We start from the raw sequence: 20,195 nt of genomic DNA, 5'->3' as shown, positions 1-20,195 counted from the left end.
GCCAGGTTGATTTTGAGCTCCTGGCCTCAAGTGATCCTCACTGGGATTTCAGGTATGAACCACTGCAGCCAGCCAAGAGTACTGATTTTTACAGATTGGTTTAGATGACTTGTTCTATGGAATTTGTTCCTTAGTAATTCACTCAAAAAGTGTTGTCCTCTTTCAGGTGGCCCGGTTCCCTCAAGGGGCACAGGATGTCTTTGCCTTTTTATCAGAGGTCCCACCAGCACTATGATCTCAGCTACCGCGACAAGGACCTCCGCACCACCATGAGCCACTACCAGCGGGAGAAGAAGAGCTCTGCCATTTACACCCAGGGCTCCACGGCCTACAGCAGCCGCTCCTCCGCCGCGCACCGCCAGGAATCCGAGGCCTTCCGTCAGGCGTCTGCCTCCTCCTTCCAGCAGCAGGCCTCGCAGTATGCCCTGAGCTCCGAAGTCAGTCGGAAGGCGGCCTCGGCCTACGATTATGGCTCCTCCCATGGGTATGTCGGAAGCATGCTTCCAACCTCCAGGAAGAGGCGTGTGCTCTGAGTGACCCTCCCAGTTACTTCTTTTTTTGTTGTTGTTTTGTTTTTTGTTTGTTTGTTTGGTTTGGTTTGGTTTGGTTTTGGGTTTTTGAGACAGTTTTGCACTTGTTGCCCAGGCTGGAGTGCAGTGGCGCGACTTCCGCTCACTGCAACCTCTGTTGCCTCCCGGGTTCAAGTGATTCTCCTGCCTCAGCCTCCCAATTAGCTGGGATTACAGGTATGGGCCACCACGACCGGCCAATTTTGTATTTTCACTAGAGACCGGGTTTCGCCATTTTGGCCAGGCTGGTTTCGAACCCTGACCTCAGGCGATCCACACGCCTCGGGCTCCAAAAGTGCTGGGATTACGGGGCTTCTCCCAGTTGCTTTTTTTTTTTTTTTGAGACGGAGTTTCGCTCTTGTCACCCAGGCTGGAGTGCAGTGGCATGATCTCGGCTCACCACAACCTCCACCTTCCGGGTTCAAGCGATTCTCCTGCCTCAGCCTCCCAAGTAGCTGGAATTACAGGCATGCGCCACCACGCCCAGCTAATTTTTGTATTTTTAGTAGAGACGGGGTTTCTCCATGTTGGTCAGGCTAGTGGAACTCCTGATCTCAGGTAATCCACCCTCCTCGGCCTCGGCCTCCCAAAGTGCTGGGATTACAGGCTTGAGCCACCACACCCGGCCCAGTTACTTCTTAATTATGTCAGCCCTGCATTTCAACCAGGTGTGCAGACAGACCTTGTTTGGGAGACCTGGGACCTGTGCCTACCTATTTCTCTTTATTGTCTATTTTAGCTTCACAAAGAGCTTCGTATTCTCATGGACAAGTCTTGCTTATGTTACCAGCTGTGCTATTTCTAGAAACAGGGAAGTTTTGCCATACAGAATTTAAAATTCGCGGGGCACAGGAGACTGAACTGATACTGCAAAGAAGAAGTATTCTATTAAATATATTTTTTCAATATCTAATAGCAAATGCTTAAAATTCGGAACTACTATTTATGCAGCAGATATTTTCTTTAGCTCGAGCATTTGATAAAAACATGGCCCTATCTCAGCCAGCCTAAGAATAATAAGAACCAACCTGTAATCCGACAAAATTAGGTTTATTGACCCAATGCAATGAAGGAGACTAAACACTAGAGGAAAAAGGGTTATTTTAGGATTCTAGAAAGAGTGGAGCTTAGATGCAGGTCTGGTCTGCAACATGAACCCTGGGTGCTATTTCTTTGGAAACAATAAAGTTAAGATAAATGTGGACTGTTGCATCCCCAAGTCTCTTATCTGGGGCTTCTTACCGGAAGTGAGAATTGAGGCTGCTTCTCTGCCTCAGTAAAGCAACTAAGATCCTCCAGGCAAGGGTGAGATGTTTCATTTTTACTGATGTAATTTTAAACAGTGAACTAACTGATTGTCTTTGATATTAGAGAAGAAAGCTTCTCAGTGAGTCTATATTCACTCACAGAAGGAGGTTACCATGACACTTTACAACAGCAATGTCCCTGGGAGAAATGTCGTTTCCTGTTAACTTTGCAGTTGGCTTAACAGTGTCTGCTGTTTCAGCCTGATGAATGTTGGGCAGATATTTGCTTTCTCAGGCCAAGGCAAGTTTTATTTTCTTCATATTCAGAATGACATATTTTATGGAGATTAAAAAAACACTTGCAAGATGCATGTGACTTGTATTTAAAATCTATCTGTAGTCCAAAGAAAAAAATTGCCGATCTTCAAAACATAGACCTTTCTGGGCTATGTGGTCAGTAACTACCTGCTGCCTCTAATCCTATTCTCCAAAGTATGTGGCATAGGTTGTATTTTTTGCTATAAATGTAACATAGTTTTAAGTCTTACCAAATTTAAGTCTACAAAATATCTCGTAGGGCAACTGGAAAAGCTGTTTTCTCTGGGAATCTAAAAAGTTATTGAGAAAATAATGGAGTGGTTAATATGACTAGAAGTGAGGCATGTTTCCAAAGGCAGAAATTCCTAAATCTCTGTTGGGTTTGAGCAGCACCTAATCTACAGCTGTCATTTCATCAGTGATGATGGTGGCCTCCTGGGAGCTTCTGCTGGGTTCACTAACAGAGCCAGACTCCGGTGGGGTTTACCTGGAATGTATGATGGCAACACTCTGAAATTCCATTTAGGTTAAGTGAACCTATGAACAGGATCACTTCTCAGTCTCAATGTCATAGGTCATATTTTGCTGTGGGATATTCATAAGGATCACACGTTGGCTGCACATATGAAAATACTGTTACTGAGGTGAATTCATTTCTTTTAGCACTTGCTTCCAACGAACTGCCTTCCCAGGAAAAGTTGGGAAGATTAATACCATATGTATATGATAGCCTCAATTTGTTTTCCTGCCTGAAAAACACTCTCCAGATATGCTTAAGAACCTCATTTAGGAAAGTAAGTGTAATAGAGGAAGATTACATTTTAAATATCCATTTTCCCGGACTCTTTGTGCTGGGTTTATAGAAGATGGGCATTTTCATTATCATGCAATTGTCAATGTAACTCCTTGTGTACTTATTTCATTTCCCCAGTGCTGTAGAATCTAGAGTTTTATGGACTTGTATTTTTAAAGGATCTTTATTTTCTCAACTTTATTACAAAATTTTATATGAAAACTATTTTAATTTTATGCAAATCCTTTTAGCCACATGTGTAATATTTATATTTATTCCTAATTTGCTATATTATTAGTAATTAAACCTTTGAGCAGATTTTATTATGAAAACATTTGCCCTGTATAATCCTCAGGAGACTTGGGCATTTTGGCCATAAAGAGCCTTAGATAATAAACTTTCTCTGGGGAATGGAACTGTAATTATTTTTCTATGTTCAAACTCATTACTTTTTCCTTCCTACTATGTATATATTTCAGTAGGTAGGTATTTCTTATGGCTTGCTATGTTTGAACAACTTAAACTTCTTGGCAGAAGCAGGCTAACCTAGAAACAAGAGGGGAAGAATGCTAATATCTTTGAATAATTCAATGTGAAAGACAAAGCCAACTCAATCCTGAAGGTATTTTAGTCTTTCTCTTTCTCTTTTTAGACCTAGAACACAGGAGCAGATAATAGTTTTTGAACACTTCAAAGTCTCATAATTCCTTTAGGTTGTATTTTAGCTTGCTCGAAATGAAGCCACGTTTTCCTGCTAAATGAAAGCACTCTCTCTGGATTGTGAACAGTGTCGTTGATTAAAACGCCTGGCACTGGAAATGCACCTCTGTGGCGTGTACTAAGCACTCTGGCTTGGTCTGTTTTTAGCTGTGCTTTGTAGTAAGATGTCCAGGATTAAAGTGGAAACTATGGAGAGTTACATGTGCTCAGGGCTTGGCTGACCTTAGTGAGTCTTAGGAACAATGACTAGTTGGGAGTCAGTGTGCCTGCAGCACAGATCAGTTACCAATTGTATCCTAAGCCATGGGCTATAAAGTAAATTCTGGACAGCTTACTCTAAATGCCTTTGTTCTTGGTCACAATGGGAAAAAAAAAATTTAGGAAAACAGAAACTCTTGAAATGACAAGATTACGGTTTCATGCTAATGATCAACAAAGTATCATCAAGATTAAGGGAGCAGTATTACTTATGACCACTTTGCAACCATTAGGCAAGGGTCCTTTTTTTTTTTTTTATGAGATGGAGTCTCCCATGCTGGAGTGCAGTGGCACAATCTCGGCTCACTGCAACCTCCACTTTTCAGGTTCAAGTAATTCTCCTGCCTCAGCCTCCTGAGTAGCTGCAATTACAGGCATGCACCACCACACCAGCTGATTTTTGTATTTTCAGCAGAGACAGGGTTTCACCATGTTGGTCAGGCTGGTCTCGAACTCCTGACCTCGTGATCCACCAGCCTTGGCTTCCCAAAGTGCTGAGATTACAGGCATGAGCCACTGTGCCTGGCCAGGCAAGGGTTCTTAACCTCTGTCCATGAATGGTTTTAGTAGTCTTAGATGATCTGAAATTATATGCAAAATTATGTACAGGTGAGAATTTTTCTAGAGAGAGGAACTATAGCTTTCATCAGATTCTCAGAGAGCTCCATTACTCAACAAAGGTCAGAACCATTGCTCTAGAAGTCTAAAAATGACTAACAGACTCTAGTGTATGACCTGAGGACCTCTTTTCTAATGCCAATGTTATAAGGACTTAGGATGAACTAAGGCAGATATTTATAGAAAAGGTTACCACCTTTATGGAAAGCAGGGACCCTCCATTCTTGCAACTAAGCTGGATCATACATTAAGATGAAAATAATGCAAAAAGGAATGTTTTCTTATTCTTGTAAGTACAATGAATGACTTACAAGAATATGTAAGTTATTCACTTACAATGAATGACTTACAAGAATGAATAACTTACAAAACCAGAGAAGAGCACAGCACGTTTATTAGGTTATGGGAAGATATAGAGCTATTCCTCAACCTTCCGTGGTAACAGCATTTGTTGTCTTGTTCTAAACAATAAAATTTAGCCTCCATGACATAATTCAGCATTGAATTCTCTATACCACTGAGTCTTTACAACAGCGCTGAGCAGTCAAAATTTTTATCCTCATTTTATAAATGAGCAAATTGGAAACGAAGGAGATTAAATAACTTTCCTTCTTCACACTAGGAAGTAGCAGAGTGGTTATTCGAACCCTCATCATACCCAAGTCCCCACCCTTTCCACGGGCACTTGATGCCAGTTACAGTCAGCAACTCCCCTTGACCATACACCACTGGGTTTTTCTTGAAACATCTTACATAGTTTCACATCGTGCTTCGTTTGATGTACCCTTCTTGTAGAGAAGCTACTGAGCACCCAAATAACCAAGATTTAGAGCAGGGAACAGTAGATGGAAGGACACAAATTCAAAGAAAGAAAATCCAAGGAGTGTCCATGAATGCCAAGACTGGGACCTTACAGACACTTTAACCCACCATAAAATCAGACATAGATATTTGCAAAGACTCTAAGAGACAGCATTTTGGTGCTGAAAATGCTGAGGCTTGAGTGGCTTTCCTCATGCACCCTAACTTTAAAACCACGTCCCTCACCTACCCCTATGTTGCCCAGATAATAACCTCTTGAAACTACAAGAGTTGGTGAAGACCATGCTAACATTCAAACTAGTTCTAATTCAGACAGAAGATACCAATGCTAAAAATAGATACCTCTAAACACAGCCAAGAGTGCAGGGAACTTGAAAGCTTGTTCCATCTCCCACCCTAATATGCTTTCAAATGTGTTACCAAAGAAATCTGCCTTGTGGACATTTTTGTGTCCTAACCTCAGCTATTAGCTGTAGATTCATGCCATTTTCTACATATCTGTTTCTATAAAACAAGGAAAATGACTGTCCCTCATGTGAGGTCTAAAAGAGATAATCATGTAAGATATTGAGTGTGGTGGCTGGCACAGGTTTAGGCATTATGATTCATTCATTCAATCAGTATTTACTGAGCACTAAGCACTGTTCTGGGTGCTTGGGATAAATTATTGAGTATATTATATTGAATTCTATTCTATTAAGTAGAATTATATTTTATATCAGAAGGTAATACATGTTATGGAAGCAAGAAAAAATAGAGCAGGGTAAGAGAGATCAGGGATGTGGGCCAGAAGTACAGGTTAGAATTTTCAAGAGAGTAGTCAGGCCTTGTTGAGAAGGTGATATCTCAGCAAAGAAATGAAGTAGCTCAAAGAGTTAGCCATGAGGTTATCTGGGAAAAGGTACACCAGGCATCAGGAGCAGCCACTGCAAGGCCTTACAGCACAGAACAGCATCGAGGCCCATGCGAGTGAATGAGAGAGTGATGGATAGTGTAGGTGGAGAGGATGACAGAAAGGTGATGAGTGGGGCAGGACGGATCATGGAGGGCCTGTGGACCATTGAAGGGAGTTGATATTCTGAGTTAAAGAAGGAATCCATGACAGTTTTGAGCGAATAGTGACATGCTCTGACCGAACGGTAACAGCATTACTGTGGCTGTTGCAGATGCAAGTTCCCTAGTTAGGAGGCGAATGCTGTGGTCCAGCCAGGGCCAAATGTACAGTAAGAGAGGATGTGGTGAGCAGGGGCCAGATATGAGGATCTATTGGTTATGGCTGAGTTCTGAATTCTGTCAGATTCTCCCAGAGCTCCTTAGCACCCTTAGCCAGGGAGTTTGGAGGCTGTGAAATGGTCTGTGGAGATTTTGTGCATACAGTGAATCTTCTGACACTCTCTTTAAGATTTAATGATGATAGTAAAACCATCCACTTGTTCCCCATTTTCCCAGATTCCATCCATGTCATGTCTAAGAAATGCCTTATTCTTTTGTTAGTATTTTTCTGGTATTTAGTAGGAAAAGCACCTTGAAGTAACCGTAGTTGTATGGAGACTCAAATCCATCTGGAGACTAAAGTGGAATAACAAAAAATATTGAGCCAATTGACGGTTACTGGAAATGAAATTTGCTTAGGAAGCTGCTGATAGTCAGGGCACAGTGGCTTATGCCTGTAATCCCAACACTTGAGGAGGCCAAGGCAGGAGGATTGCTGGACCCAGGAGTTTGAGACCAGCTTGGGCAACATAGTGAAACTTTTCTCTCTTGCTGCTGATATATCCAGGTTTTACTTTCTTTTCCTTTAGAAATGGCTTTATTTCTTCCTCTCTAAATAAAATTTTAATTATTATATATAAGAAAAAAGCTTCATAATTCATGGGTAACAAAAATCAATAAAATATTCTGAGGTTTATCTTCCAGTATTTAAATACCAATGAAATGATGAGCCACATTACTTCATATATGGTAGAAATTCAGAGGGAAATATCTATGAAAGCAGAAATGCCAGAGTTACTTTGTTGGTTTTTTGTTTCTTTTTTTTTTTAAGAGATGGGGTCTTGCTCTGTTGCCTAGGCTGGAGTGCAGTGGTGCCTTCTCGGCTAACTGCAACCTCCACCTCCTGGGCTCAGGCTGATCCTCCTGCCTCAGTCCTCTCAGCCCCGTGAGTAGATGGAACTACAGGTGCGTGCCACCATGCCTAGTTAATTTTTGTATTTTTTGTAGAGATGGGTTTCACCAAGTTGCTCAGGCTCATCTCAAACTTCTGAGCTCAGGCAATCCATCCACCTTGGCCTCCCAAAGGGCTGGGATTACAGGTGTGTGCCATTGCGCCCGGCCTGTTGCATTATGTCCTGAATCCCAAAGACCAACCCTAAATCCAAGGAGAGTGATCCACCCTATGTACCAGTCTCCTGCTCCTACTCCTTCGGCTGTAAACGCAGGGAGAGGGATTTAGGATTCTCACTCCTGGTAACAACAAGTTCACGTAATTGGCAATATGTAGATCCATGGAACTGTGGAATGTTAAAGCAAGAAAGGACCAGAAGTTCATCTAATTGACGCCCCTCCTTTCACAGCTATGTAGACTGAGACCCAGAAAGACGTGATTCCCTCTTTGCCTCCTATGCTTGACCCTTGTGTCGGGCTCTCATGCAGCCTAAATCAAGTTGAGATGGCACCAGATACACCCAGAATGGCATCGTCTTCCCTAGGCAGGTGAATCAAGCTGTGGGAAGGAAGGCATGTCCCTTCCTAGAGTGGAATAGAATGAGTCAGCCAGAGGCGGAGGAATGACAAAGCTGCTACCTCCCTGGGCTCAGAGGTGAAACATTTGCTCTGTCCCTGCAGGGCCTTGGCCTCCACAATGTCAGCACCGGTATTAAAATATAAAGACACTTGACAGTAGTGTTAGGAGATGCCTTATGGAGTCTAAGTTTGTTTTGTTGTGAACTGAGGTGTCTGGGGTTTGTGAAAGCGGGTCTTACGAACTAATTTATAAAGCAGCCCAGACACCCACATCCAACTCTACTCTGGGATGGTCACTGGGGTTAACTAGACATTGCATGCATATTACCTTACTCTTGCTTTCCTATTTCATCTAAAAGATGGCTGTGGGAAACCTCAAGCCTGTTGCAAAGGCACCCTTGAGCTTCCGGAGTCCAGAGATCTCTGTGTGGAAGCTCAGTGACACCCCACTGCCTGGCCGGTCTTTATACTATAATGTCCAGGAAATACGGAGTAAACTCTTTTATCCTTCTTAAAAACCATAATCTAGTCTGATTAAATTCACTTATGGAATAGTCAGAAATTAATAAAAACCGAAGGATGTATATAGATGAGAATGATAAGAGATTTAATTCTCTCAGAATTTTACACATCCACATTTTCTAGAACACATGACTATTCTACATTCCTAGGGCATTTGTTTTTATATTATGTCAATATATTAACTGTGTAAAGTTACTGCAAAAGCGAGTAAAATGTTACACATCAATGGAAATTTAAAACATGGAAAAAAAGCAATAAATTAAAGGGAAAAATTGTGTTATGTTCCCATTAAAAATGAGATTTTTGTATGACTAAGAGTAAAATGAAGAGAAGGGATTAGTGTAAGGTAAATAATACAAAAAGAATTAAAATCCAAGGGAATTTTATTTATTTTGACATCATAATATTTATTATGATGCTACCTGTTGGTAAATTTCAAGGATCATGTTGATATAACTAAATTCATGTTTGTACCGTAAGAAACTTTTCCTGAAAAGTGTATTAGCAAAAAAAGGACACTTTTCAGCTTCCTACTTGTCCACTAACTTTGATGTTCTCCTGAAACCTTCATGTGTGTCAAAATAGGGAAACAGGAGAATCAAAAATCAGTAGGTGTTGGGCCACCAGGATTGCCTCTATCAAAAAAGTTGCACAAAACAAAGCTGCTCTCAATCAAAAGTAGATCCAAAACAACGTTTTCACAAAAGTCCAAAGAAAAGTATCGTTTTTCAGGTTTTGCAAGGAAGAAATTGTGGCCGACAGAAAAATAGAGAGTAGAAAAGAGAATACAAACTCTCAGTGACTCAGCACAGGGTCCTGAAGATGAGAGGGACGGAACTTCAGATGCTGAAGCTCTGCGGAGGAGCGGCTAACTGGAGCAAAGACAGCCTACAAGAGGCCCAGAAAAAGCTAACCCACAGTTTAAAAACATGGCCTCTAGCCGGGCACAGTGGCTTATGCCCGTAATCTCAGCACTTTGGGAGGCCAAGGTGGACAGATCACGAGGTCAGGAGTTTGAGACCAGCCTGGCCATCCATAGTGAAACACTGTCTCTACTGAAAATACAAAAATTAGCCAGGCATAGTGGCAGGCGCCTGTAATCCCAGCTACTTGGGAGGCTGAGGCAGGAGAATCGCTTGAACCTGGGAGGCAGAGGTTGCAGTGGGCCAAGATTGCACCACTGCACTATAGCCCAGGCAGCAGTGCGAGACTCAGTCTCAAAAACAAAACAAAAACACTATCTCTTTCTCTCTTCCAGTAAACAGCTGTGAATGTTGCATATATGTGAACAGTACTGAGTTGTACTCTATGTAAAGATGCAGTTTTAAAGGAACATTGTTAGAATAACAAAAATAAATTCAGCTCTTTTGTGTTCACTCAGTAAAGTCTAATGACAACACATAGATAAGTCAGCATTAAAAACAGAGCTTTTCATCCTAGGATGTCCTACTCATCTTTCAATGTCCAGCTCTTCCACAAAGGATTCCCTGATGACCCCAGACAGAAACTCGCTCTCGAGCGTGTGAATTCACATTTTGTTTGCACTGGTCTTTGTGGTTACCGGCCTTCATTCGTTGTGTTCTTCCATCCTTTCTTCCTTAATTGACAGGATACATTTATTCCCTTACTAGACTGTAAAGCTCTCAGAAAACAGGGGTTTTACATTTATCTTTGTACCCTACTCTTACCCCAATGTCAAACACAGTATTTTGCACAAAGTAGATACTCAAATTTTTTTGTCAAATAAATGAAATTGCTACAGAATTAACATTCTGTAGAAATAAATCCGTAAGGATTTCAGTGGTACTATAACATATAACATGTTATATTGTCATATATATATATATATATATATATAGTTAATGATTGAACAAGGCAATTGTTCAACAATGTTTGAAATAAACTTTCTTGTGCACTTTGTGAAATATCAGCTGTGCTGTATGCTAAGTTTACATTTAACTCTATAAGAAACTACCCAATGGTTTTCCAAAGTGGTTGTACTGTTTTACATTCCCACAAAAATGTATGGGGATTCTAGTTTATCCACATCCTTGCTAACATTTATTATTTTCTGTCTTATTGATTATAGCCATTAAAATGGGTGTGTAACAGAGTTTTGTTATGGTTTTGATTTGTATTTGCTTAGTGACCAATTTTGTTAACCATCTTTCTGGCATTGAGTAGCCATTTCTGTATCTTCTTTAGTGAAATGCCTACAAATCTTTTGCTCACTTTTTAATTGGATTTTTTTCTTACTGAATTGTCATAGTTATTTAAATCGTTTGCATACACATCCTTTATTATACATGTTTGCAAATATTTTCTCATATTCTATGCCTCGTCTTTTTCTTCTCTTTACTACAGTGTCTTTCCAAGACCAGAAGTTTTTAATTTTGATGAAGTTGAGTTCAATAATTTTGTTCTTTTCAAATCATGCTTTGGTATTATATCTAAGAACTCTTTTACTAAGTCAGCACCTTAGTAAGTTTCTTAGTAACTTAGTAAACTCCCTAGTAAGTAACTTAGGGAGTTTCTCTGATCTTTTCTTCTACAAGTTTTATCATTTCAGCACTTATATTTAGAACTGTGATGCATTTTGAAGTGATTTTTTATGTATAATATTTAGTAAAGCTTAAATTCCTCCTTCTACATATGAGTATACAGCACAACTGATTGCCCCAGCACCGTTTGTTAAAAGCATTATCCCTTCCTACCTCTTTAAGAACTACGAACCACTGCTCAAGGAAATAAGAGAGGACACAAACAGATGGAAAAACATTCCATGCTCATGGTTAGGAAGAGTCAGTATTGTGAAAATGGTCATACTGCCTGAAGTAATTTAAAGATTCAACACTATCCCCATCAAGCTACCTATGACCCTCTTCACAGAACTGGAAAAAAACACCTTAAACTTCATATAGGACCAAAAGAGAGCTCACATAGCCAAGACAATATTAAGCAAAAAGAACAAAGCTGGAGGCATCATGCTACCTGACTTCAACTTATACAACAAGGCTACAGTAATCAAAATAACTTGGTACAGGTACCAAAACAGAGATACAGACCAGTGGAACAGAAGAGAGGCCTCAGAGGCAACGCTACACATCTACAAACATCTGATCTTTGGCAGACCTCACAAAAACAAGCAACGGGAAAAGGATTCCCTGTTTAATAAATGCTGTTGGAATAACTGGCTAGCCACATGCAGAAAACAGAAATTGGACCTTTTCCTGACACCTTACACTAAACTTAACTCCAGATGGATTAAAGGCTTAAATGTAAGACCTAACACCATGAAAACCCCAGAAGAAAACCTAGGCAAAACCATTCAGGACATAGGCACAGGCAAGGAGTTTATGACCAAGACACCAAAAGCATTGGCAACAAAAGCCAAAAAATGGGATTTAATTAACCTCCAGAGCTTCTGTACAGCAAAAGAAACAATCATTAGAATGAACCAGCAACTACAGAATGGGAAAAAATTTTTGCAGTCTACCCATCTGACAAAGGGCTAATATTCAGAATCTACAGAGCTAAAACAGATTTACAAGGAAAAAACAAGCAAACCCATTCAAAAGTGGGCAAAGGACATGAACAGATACTTTTCAAAAGAAGACATATATGAGGCCAACAAACGTATGAAAAAATGCTCATCATCACTGGTCTTTAGAGAAATGCAAATCAAAACCACATTGAGATACCGTCATCTCACGCCAGTTAGAATGGCAGTCATTAAAAATTGTGGAGACAACAGATGCTGTGGAGGATGTGGAGAAATAGGAACACTTTTACACTGTTGGTGGGAGTGTAAATTAGTTCAACCATTGTGGAAGACAGTGTGGCGGTTCCTCAAGGACCTAGAAATAGAACTTCCATTTGACCCAGCAATCCCATTACTGGGTATATATCCAAAGGATTATAAATCATTCTATTATAAAGACACATGCACACGTATGTTCATTGCGGCACTGTTTACAATAGCAAAGACCTGGAACCAACCCAAATGCCCATTAATGATAGACTGGACAGGGAAAATGTGGCACATATACACCATGGAATACTATGCAGCCATAAAAAACAATGAGTTTGTGTCCTTTGTAGGGACATGGATGAACCTGGAAACCGTCATTCTCAGCAAACAGACACAAGAACAGAAAATCAGGCACTGCTTGTTCTCACTCATAGGCGGGTGTTGAACAATGAGAACACATGGACGCAGGGAGGGGAGCATCACACACTGGGGTCTGTTGAGAGATAGGGTAGGGACAGCAGGGGTTGGAGAGGTTGGGGAGAGATAACATGGGGAGAAATGCCAGATATAGGTGGCAGAAGGATGGAAGCAGCAAACCACCTTGCCATGTATGTACCTATGCAACAATCCTGCGTGATCTGTATGTGTACCCCAGAACCTAAAGTACAGTAAAATAAATAAATAAAAGAATTCATACACAAAAAAACAAACATCCCTTCCCTCATTAAATTTCTTGATAACTTTATCAAAAATCAGTTGACCATAAATGCAGAGGTTTATTTCTGGATTATCAATTCTGTTCCATTAATATATGTGCTTGTTCATAGATAAGTACCATACTGCTACTGTTGCTTTATAAAGTTTTGAAACTGGTGAATGTAAGTCCTCTTACATACTATATACAAACAATATTGTAAAACAAATTTACAATATTGTTTGCCTATGTAGTTCCTTCATATTTCTATATAAATTTTAGAATCATCTTGTCAGTTTCTACAAAGAACAAAGTCTACTGGGATTTTGATTAGGATCATGTTTACTCTGTATATTAATTTTGAAAAAAATGTATCATCTTAATAATGTTGAGTCTTCCATCCCATGAACATGGAATACTTATTTATTTAGTTGTTCTTTCACTTACCATAATAATGTTTTGTAATTGTCAATGTACAAGTGTTAATACTTCTTTGTTAAAGTTATTCCTTGGAATTTTATTATCTTTGATGCTATTGTGAATGGAGTTGTCTTAATTTTATTTTTGGATTTTTTTATTGCTAATATATGGAAATATAATCGATTTTTGTGTTTCGATTTTGTGTCCTATGACCTTGCTGAACCCATTTATTAGAACTAGCAATTTTTGTGTGTGTATTTTTTAAGATTTTCTACACATAGGATTATATCATCTGTAACAAAAGGTAGATTTACATCTTTTCAATTTAAAAAAAATTGATTACCCTGACTAGAATCCCCCAGTAAAATGCTGAATAAAGTGGCAAGAGCAGATCATTGCTTTGTTTCAATCTTAAGAGGAAAGCATTCATTTTTTACCATTAAGTATGACATTAGGTGTAGATTTTTCAGAGATGGACTTTATCAGGTTAAGGAAGTTCCCTTCTATTTCTATTCTATTGAAAATTATTAATAAGAATGCCGACTTTTGTCAAATGGTTTTTCTGCATCTATTGAGGTGATAATATGGTTTTTGTTTTTTATTCTATTAATATGGTATATTACACGAATTGAAAATATGTTAAATCCACCTTGCATTTCTGAGATACTCTTCACATGGTTTTATATGTTGCTGGATTGTATTTTTTAACATTTTATGAAGGATTTTTGCATCTGTATTTATGATGGATACTGGTCTGTAATTTCCTTTTATTATTGTGTCTTTTTTTGGCTTTGATATCACATAATATTGACCTTGTAGAATAAGTTGGAAAGTGTTCCCTTCTCTATATTTGGGAAAAGAAAGAGAATGATTGGTATTGTTACTTTAAGTATTTGATAGAATGCATTAGCGAAGCTATTTGGGCATGGACTTTTCATTGTAGCAAAACTTTTAATTACCAGTTCAAGTTATTTACTTGGTATTGGTCTCTTCAGATTTTTAAATTTCTTCTTGGGTTAGTTTTGGTAATTTAAGTCTTTATAGGAATTCTCCTATTTTGTCTAAGTTGTCTAATTTGTTGTCATAAAGGCATCTACATTATTTCCTTGTGAGCCTCTTAATTCCTGTAAGGTTGTTAATGATGTCTCTTCTTTCATTCTTGATTTTAATAATTGTGTCTTCTATTATTTATTGTCAATTTAGCAAAAGCCTTACTAATTGTCATGCTCTTTCAAAGAACCTTTTGTTTTGTTAACTTTATTTGTTGTTCTGTTTTCTGTTTCATTTTTTCCCCTCTAATCTTTATTAGATTATAATCTTTATTATACCACCCTTTATCTTTATTAGATTATAATCTTTATTATATTGCCCTTCTGCTTGTTTTGTGTTTAATTTTATCCTTTTTTGACTTCTTCTGATGGAAACTGAAATTATTGAGACCTTCTTTTCTAATATAAACACTTAAAGCTTTAAATGTCCCTTTAAGTACTGCTTTAGCTGTATCTCACATATTTTTAAATGTTGTGTTTTTGTTTCATATAGTTCAAAGTATTTTCCAATTTCCTTTGTGATTTCTTTTTGACCAATAGGTTATTTAAAAGTATGTTGTTAATTTCCTTATATTTGAGGATTTTCTAAATTTCATTCTATTTTGTATTCTTGTTTAATTCTGTTATCTGGGGATATATTTTCCATGATTCTAGCCCTTTTAAATTGATTGAGATTGTTTTGTGTACTACCATATGAAAGCTTCTTCAGAATGTCAAAAAAAAATAAGTATTCTGTTGTCATTGGGTGAAATACTCAAGAAAGATCAGTTAGGTCAAGGTGACCGATAGTGTTTTGGAAGTACTCTATGTTCTTGCTTATTTTTTAAATCTAGTAATTCTATCAATTATTGAGAGTGGAATATTGAAGTCTCCAACTATTATTTTTTTTTAATTTTGTCATTTTTGCTTTATGTGTTTTGGGGATCTGTTGTTTGGTGTAGATGCATTTCTAATTATTGTGTTTTTCTGAGGAATTACTCTTTTTATCATTATGAAATGTTTCTTTTTGTCTCTAATAATATTTCTTGATTTTTTATATGAAAATAGCTTAACATTTGCTTGGTACATCTTTTTTATCCTTTTACTTTAACAAATATGTGTCTTTAAATTTAGAGTGTTCCTTTTGTGGCAGCATATACATGGATTAGTGGAATCTTTTTCTTCCATTCAGTCTGACAACCTCTGCCTGTTCCTTGGAATTTTTATTCCATTTACATTTAATAAAATTACTCATATAGTTATATTTATGTTTGCCACTTTTTAAAAATCGTATCTCTTTAATTCCTCCGTTATTGCCTTCTTTTGTATTAAATGGACCCTTTTAGTATATCATTTTAATTCTTTTGTTTCTTGACTATATTCTTTGAGCTATTTTCCTAGGGATTGCTTTAGGAATTACAATACACATACTAACTTATCTCTATCTACTTCAGATAGTATCTACTCACTGAGTATCAGTAAACATAGAAACTTTGTTCTAATATAGCTTCATTTCCTTTTCCCTCCTTTGCATTATTGTCAAATACATTACAACTATGAATGTTGTAAACCCAACAATGCAATGCAATAAGTATTTTATACAACATTATGTCTTTTAAAGAATTTAAGAGAAGGCTGGGCACAATGGCTCACATGTGTAATTCCAGCACTTTGGGAGGCCAAGGCAGGTAGTTCTCTTGAGCTCAGGAGTTTGAGGCCAGCCTTGGCAGCATGGTGAAATCCCATTTCTACAAAAAATACAAAAATTAGCTGGGCATGGTGATGCCTGCCTGTAATCCCAACTACTTGGAAGGCTGAGGTGGGAGGATGGCTTGAGCTCAGAAGGTCGAGGTTACACAGTTATGATCACACTATTGCACCCCAGCCTGGGTGACAGAGCAAGACCCTGTCTCAAAAAAAGGAATTCAATAGAATATATATATATATATGTAAAAATTTATATATATATGTGTGTATAAGCTTATATACATTTAAATTTATATATGTATAACTTTATATGCATATGTATGTATAAACTTATATACATGTATGTGCATATGCATGTGTGTATGTACACACACTGTCTTTTGTATTTATCCAATTATTTACTTTCTGGTGTTCTCCATTTTTTTGTGTGGGTTTAAATTACAATTAAATTACCTTTAATCTTTATTTTATTTTTTTTTTGAGATGGAGTCTCACTCTGTTGCCCAGGCTGGAGTGCAGTAGTGAAATCTCGGCTCACTGCAGCCTCTGCCTCCCAGGTTCAAGTGATTCTCCTGCCTCAGGCTCCTGAGTAGCAGGGATTATAGGTGTGTACCACCATGCCCAGCTCATTTTTGTATTTTTAGTAGAAATGGGGTTCCACCATGTTGGCCAGGGTGGTTTTGAACTCCTGACCTCAAGTGATGCACCCACCTTGGCCTCTCAAAGTGCTCACAGGCCTCCCAAAGTGCTTACAGGATTATAGTATGTTGAGTCACTGCACCCGGCCAGATATAGAATTCTTGACTGACGTTGTTTCTTAGCACTTAAATATGTCATGTCAGTGTAATTTTTCCTGATAAATCTACCATTAACAGTATTATTCTTCCCCTGTGTGTAATGAATCATTTTACTCTCGATGTTTTCAAGGTTTCTCTCTGGCTTTGACTTTCAACAGTCTGACTTTGACATTTCCAGTTCTGTGTATCTCTTTGTGTGTTATTCTACTTGGGTTTTTTGAGCACCTTGGATCCATAGATTCATATTTTCATCAAATTTTGGAGGCATTAGTCTATTATTTCTTCAAACATATTTTCCTGCTCCTTTGCTCTCTCTTCTCTTTCTGGCACTGCCATTACTCAAATGTTAGTATGTTTGACATTGCCTAACAGGTTTCCGAGGCTCTTTTAGTTTTTCTTTATTCCTTTATCTCTGTGCTTTAGAGTGGGTAATTTCTATTTTCAATTGTATTGATTCTTTCTTCCCTTACCTAAAATCTGCTGTCAAGTCCCTCTAAGAAATTTTCATTTGTCATTATACTTTTTAACTTGGGTGTCCTTTGATTTTATTTTATAATTTATATTTCTTTCTTGACATTCTCTATTTGTTGAGTCATTGTTGTAATACATTCCTTTAACTCTTTAAACACTGTTTACTTCAGTATTTGAACACATTTATAATTGGTGCTTTGAAGTCTTTGTCTGCTAAACCCAAAATCAAGTACAACCCAGAGAAAATTTTTGTTTAGTACTATTTTCCCATTGGTGTGGATTACATTTCCTGTATCTTGGCATGTTTCATAACTTTTATTGTTGCTAAAAATGGGACATGTCAGATAATTTATTGTTACAATTCTAAATTCTGAATTTTCCCTGAAGTGTGTTGTTTGCTGTATTTTGGTTTTGGTGTTTTTTTGTTTTTTTTTTTTTTTTTTTTGTTTTTGTTTTTAAATGTAGTCTTGCTGTGTTGTCCAGGCTGAAGTGCAGTGGCATGATCTCAGTTTTGTTTAATAATTTGGCTGGACATATTTGTAGACTCTCTTTAACTACTGTGTGGCTGCAGGTGTCTCTGCTCAGCTTTGTTTTGTTTTTTAAATTCTTGTTCTTATTTTTAAGCCTGAATTCCTAGGAATCTCACTGTGATTGCCTAGGTTAATGGCCAATGAGTGGTCAGACATTGTGCCCAAACATCTCAAGACAGTAAAGCTTCCACCCTCTGGCAGTAAATCTCTGTGTGTGTGTTGGGGAGCACAGTTAAAGTGTGTAGATAATTTAAAAATAAGCCTGGTTTTGCTTAATTCCAGGCTCTCTTGCCTGTCCTCCGCACATGTGCACAGGCTAACAATCAGCCAATGATGTGTGGAAAACTTGGCCTTCTCCAGTTTTTCCTACACATATATGTATGGAGAACTTATGAAGGCCCTTATGACTACCTTATTTCCCAGATCTTCCTGGTGAATTTCTGGCTGATCTACCAATCTGTTGCTTGCCCCAAGCCAGATTGTAACCTCAGGCTAGCTGAGCTTCTGGTCTTCCCTTGTTTATTTGCCACCTGGATTGCTACTTTTATTCACAATGCTGTTGGATGTGGGATTTTATCTTACTCTGCCCTAAATCAAGTCAGCCTTCCCTGGCCACTCCTTTTCATGCCTTTTCCCATCTTGGTTGAACTACCTTATGGTCTAAGCTGGGGGTAGGGAATTGGAGAAGCCTAGGCAGGAATGACACACAGACTCACTCTGCTGATACATGAATATCAGTAGTTTTTTTTTGAAACGGAGTTTCACTCATGTTACCCACGCTGGAGTGCAATGGCGTGATCTCGGCTCACTGCAACCTCCGCCTCCTGGGTTCAGGCAATTCTCCTGCCTCAGCCTCCTGAGTAGCTGGGATTACAGGCACGCACCACCATGCCCAGCTAATTTTTTGTATTTTTAGTAGAGACGGGGTTTCACCATGTTGACCAGGATGGTCTCGATCTCTTGACCTCGTGATCCACCCGCCTCGGCCTCCCAAAGTGCTGGGATTACAGGCTTGAGCCACCGCGCCCGGCCTTTTTTTTTTAAAATTTCTATGAATACCATCAGTATAGTGTATGCCTTTAATTGATTTTTAGAGCCCTGATTGGTTATTTTTGACAATGTGTACTATATCATCACTGCTTTGGGGAGAGGAATGAAGGAACTACTTGATTGTTTTTGACAATGTGTTCTATATCATCACTGCTTTGGGGAGAGGAACGGAGGAACTACTCCTTCTACCATACTGGAAGTCCCAGCTCTGCATCAGTCATTTTTAATCATTACTCAGCTGATTCTGATGTGAAACCAGGGCTGAGAATCCTTGAGTTAGGGTTTGATTACAGGAGAATAAATCTTTATTTCACATCATTCAATAAACATTTATTGAGTCATGTCAGGCACTGGGCACAGTGCTGAGGATATAAAGATAATCGAGACCATCCCTCTTCTGGAGTAGTCACAGGCAGTGGGAAAGACAGAGAAACCAGTAATGGCAGTCTAACCCTGATCATGTAGGGATGGGTGATGCTGGTTTTGGGAGCACAGTCAGCAGAGACAGTTCCCACAGTGTATCCTTTCTCTGGAACGTGCTGATAGACTGTCAGAATGTTTTCAGAAAGTAACATAGCCATTAAGCAGATCTGTACTTCCCGTAAGCATGAGTACATTTCTTCATCCTAGTGAACGTGGAACGATTTCCCCAAATTATATGGTGATTATAAACATAACTTTAAGGGGCCAGCATTTTACTTTATGTACAGTTTAATGAGGTTTTTTTTTTGTGCTTTATTTTTAGCTGTAAATGATGATTTTATAACTTCAATTTAGGTGAATAAATTCAGGAATAGCAAATCAATATCAAGGTCATTATGGGCAGTATGACATGGTTTTATGGTCTCCAAACTGGGGAGTCCACAAAAGACACTGGGGTATAGAATGAAATAGTAGCACATCTTTAAAAAAAAAATTAAATGTGGTCTTTAGCTTTTTTCTATTGATTGAATGTTTCATAAATGAGACTATTTATACAGTAGTATATGGATAGAACTTATAAATAAACAAATATATTTAGGTTGTATGCCCCCAGTATTTTTTAATTAAGAGTACTCAGTCATAAAAGTTGGAGATCCTAGCACTTTGAGAGGCCGAGGGAGGCAGATCACCTGAGATCAGGAGTTCAAGACCAGCA

The 20,195-nt window shown here is 38.5% G+C and overlaps 1 protein-coding gene across 1 annotated transcript in view; it reads left to right on the top strand.

The window, feature by feature from the left end:
• MYOM1 (myomesin 1) overlaps nt 1–20,195 on the top strand; it is a 168,465-nt gene that overhangs the window by 4,944 nt on the left and 143,326 nt on the right. Inside the window, exon 2 of the mRNA XM_017526074.2 lies at nt 167–484. Coding sequence (XP_017381563.1) covers nt 195–484 — 290 coding nt within the window. The 5' untranslated portion in view covers nt 167–194. The remainder of the gene's footprint in view (nt 1–166; nt 485–20,195) is intronic.

The sequence above is a fragment of the Cebus imitator genome, unplaced genomic scaffold (assembly GCF_001604975.1).
Source record: "Cebus imitator isolate Cc_AM_T3 unplaced genomic scaffold, Cebus_imitator-1.0 Scaffold41, whole genome shotgun sequence".
NCBI lineage: Eukaryota > Metazoa > Chordata > Mammalia > Primates > Cebidae > Cebus > Cebus imitator.
Note: the sequence above shows the minus strand (reverse complement) of the source record. Positions and strands in the feature narration are given on the sequence as shown.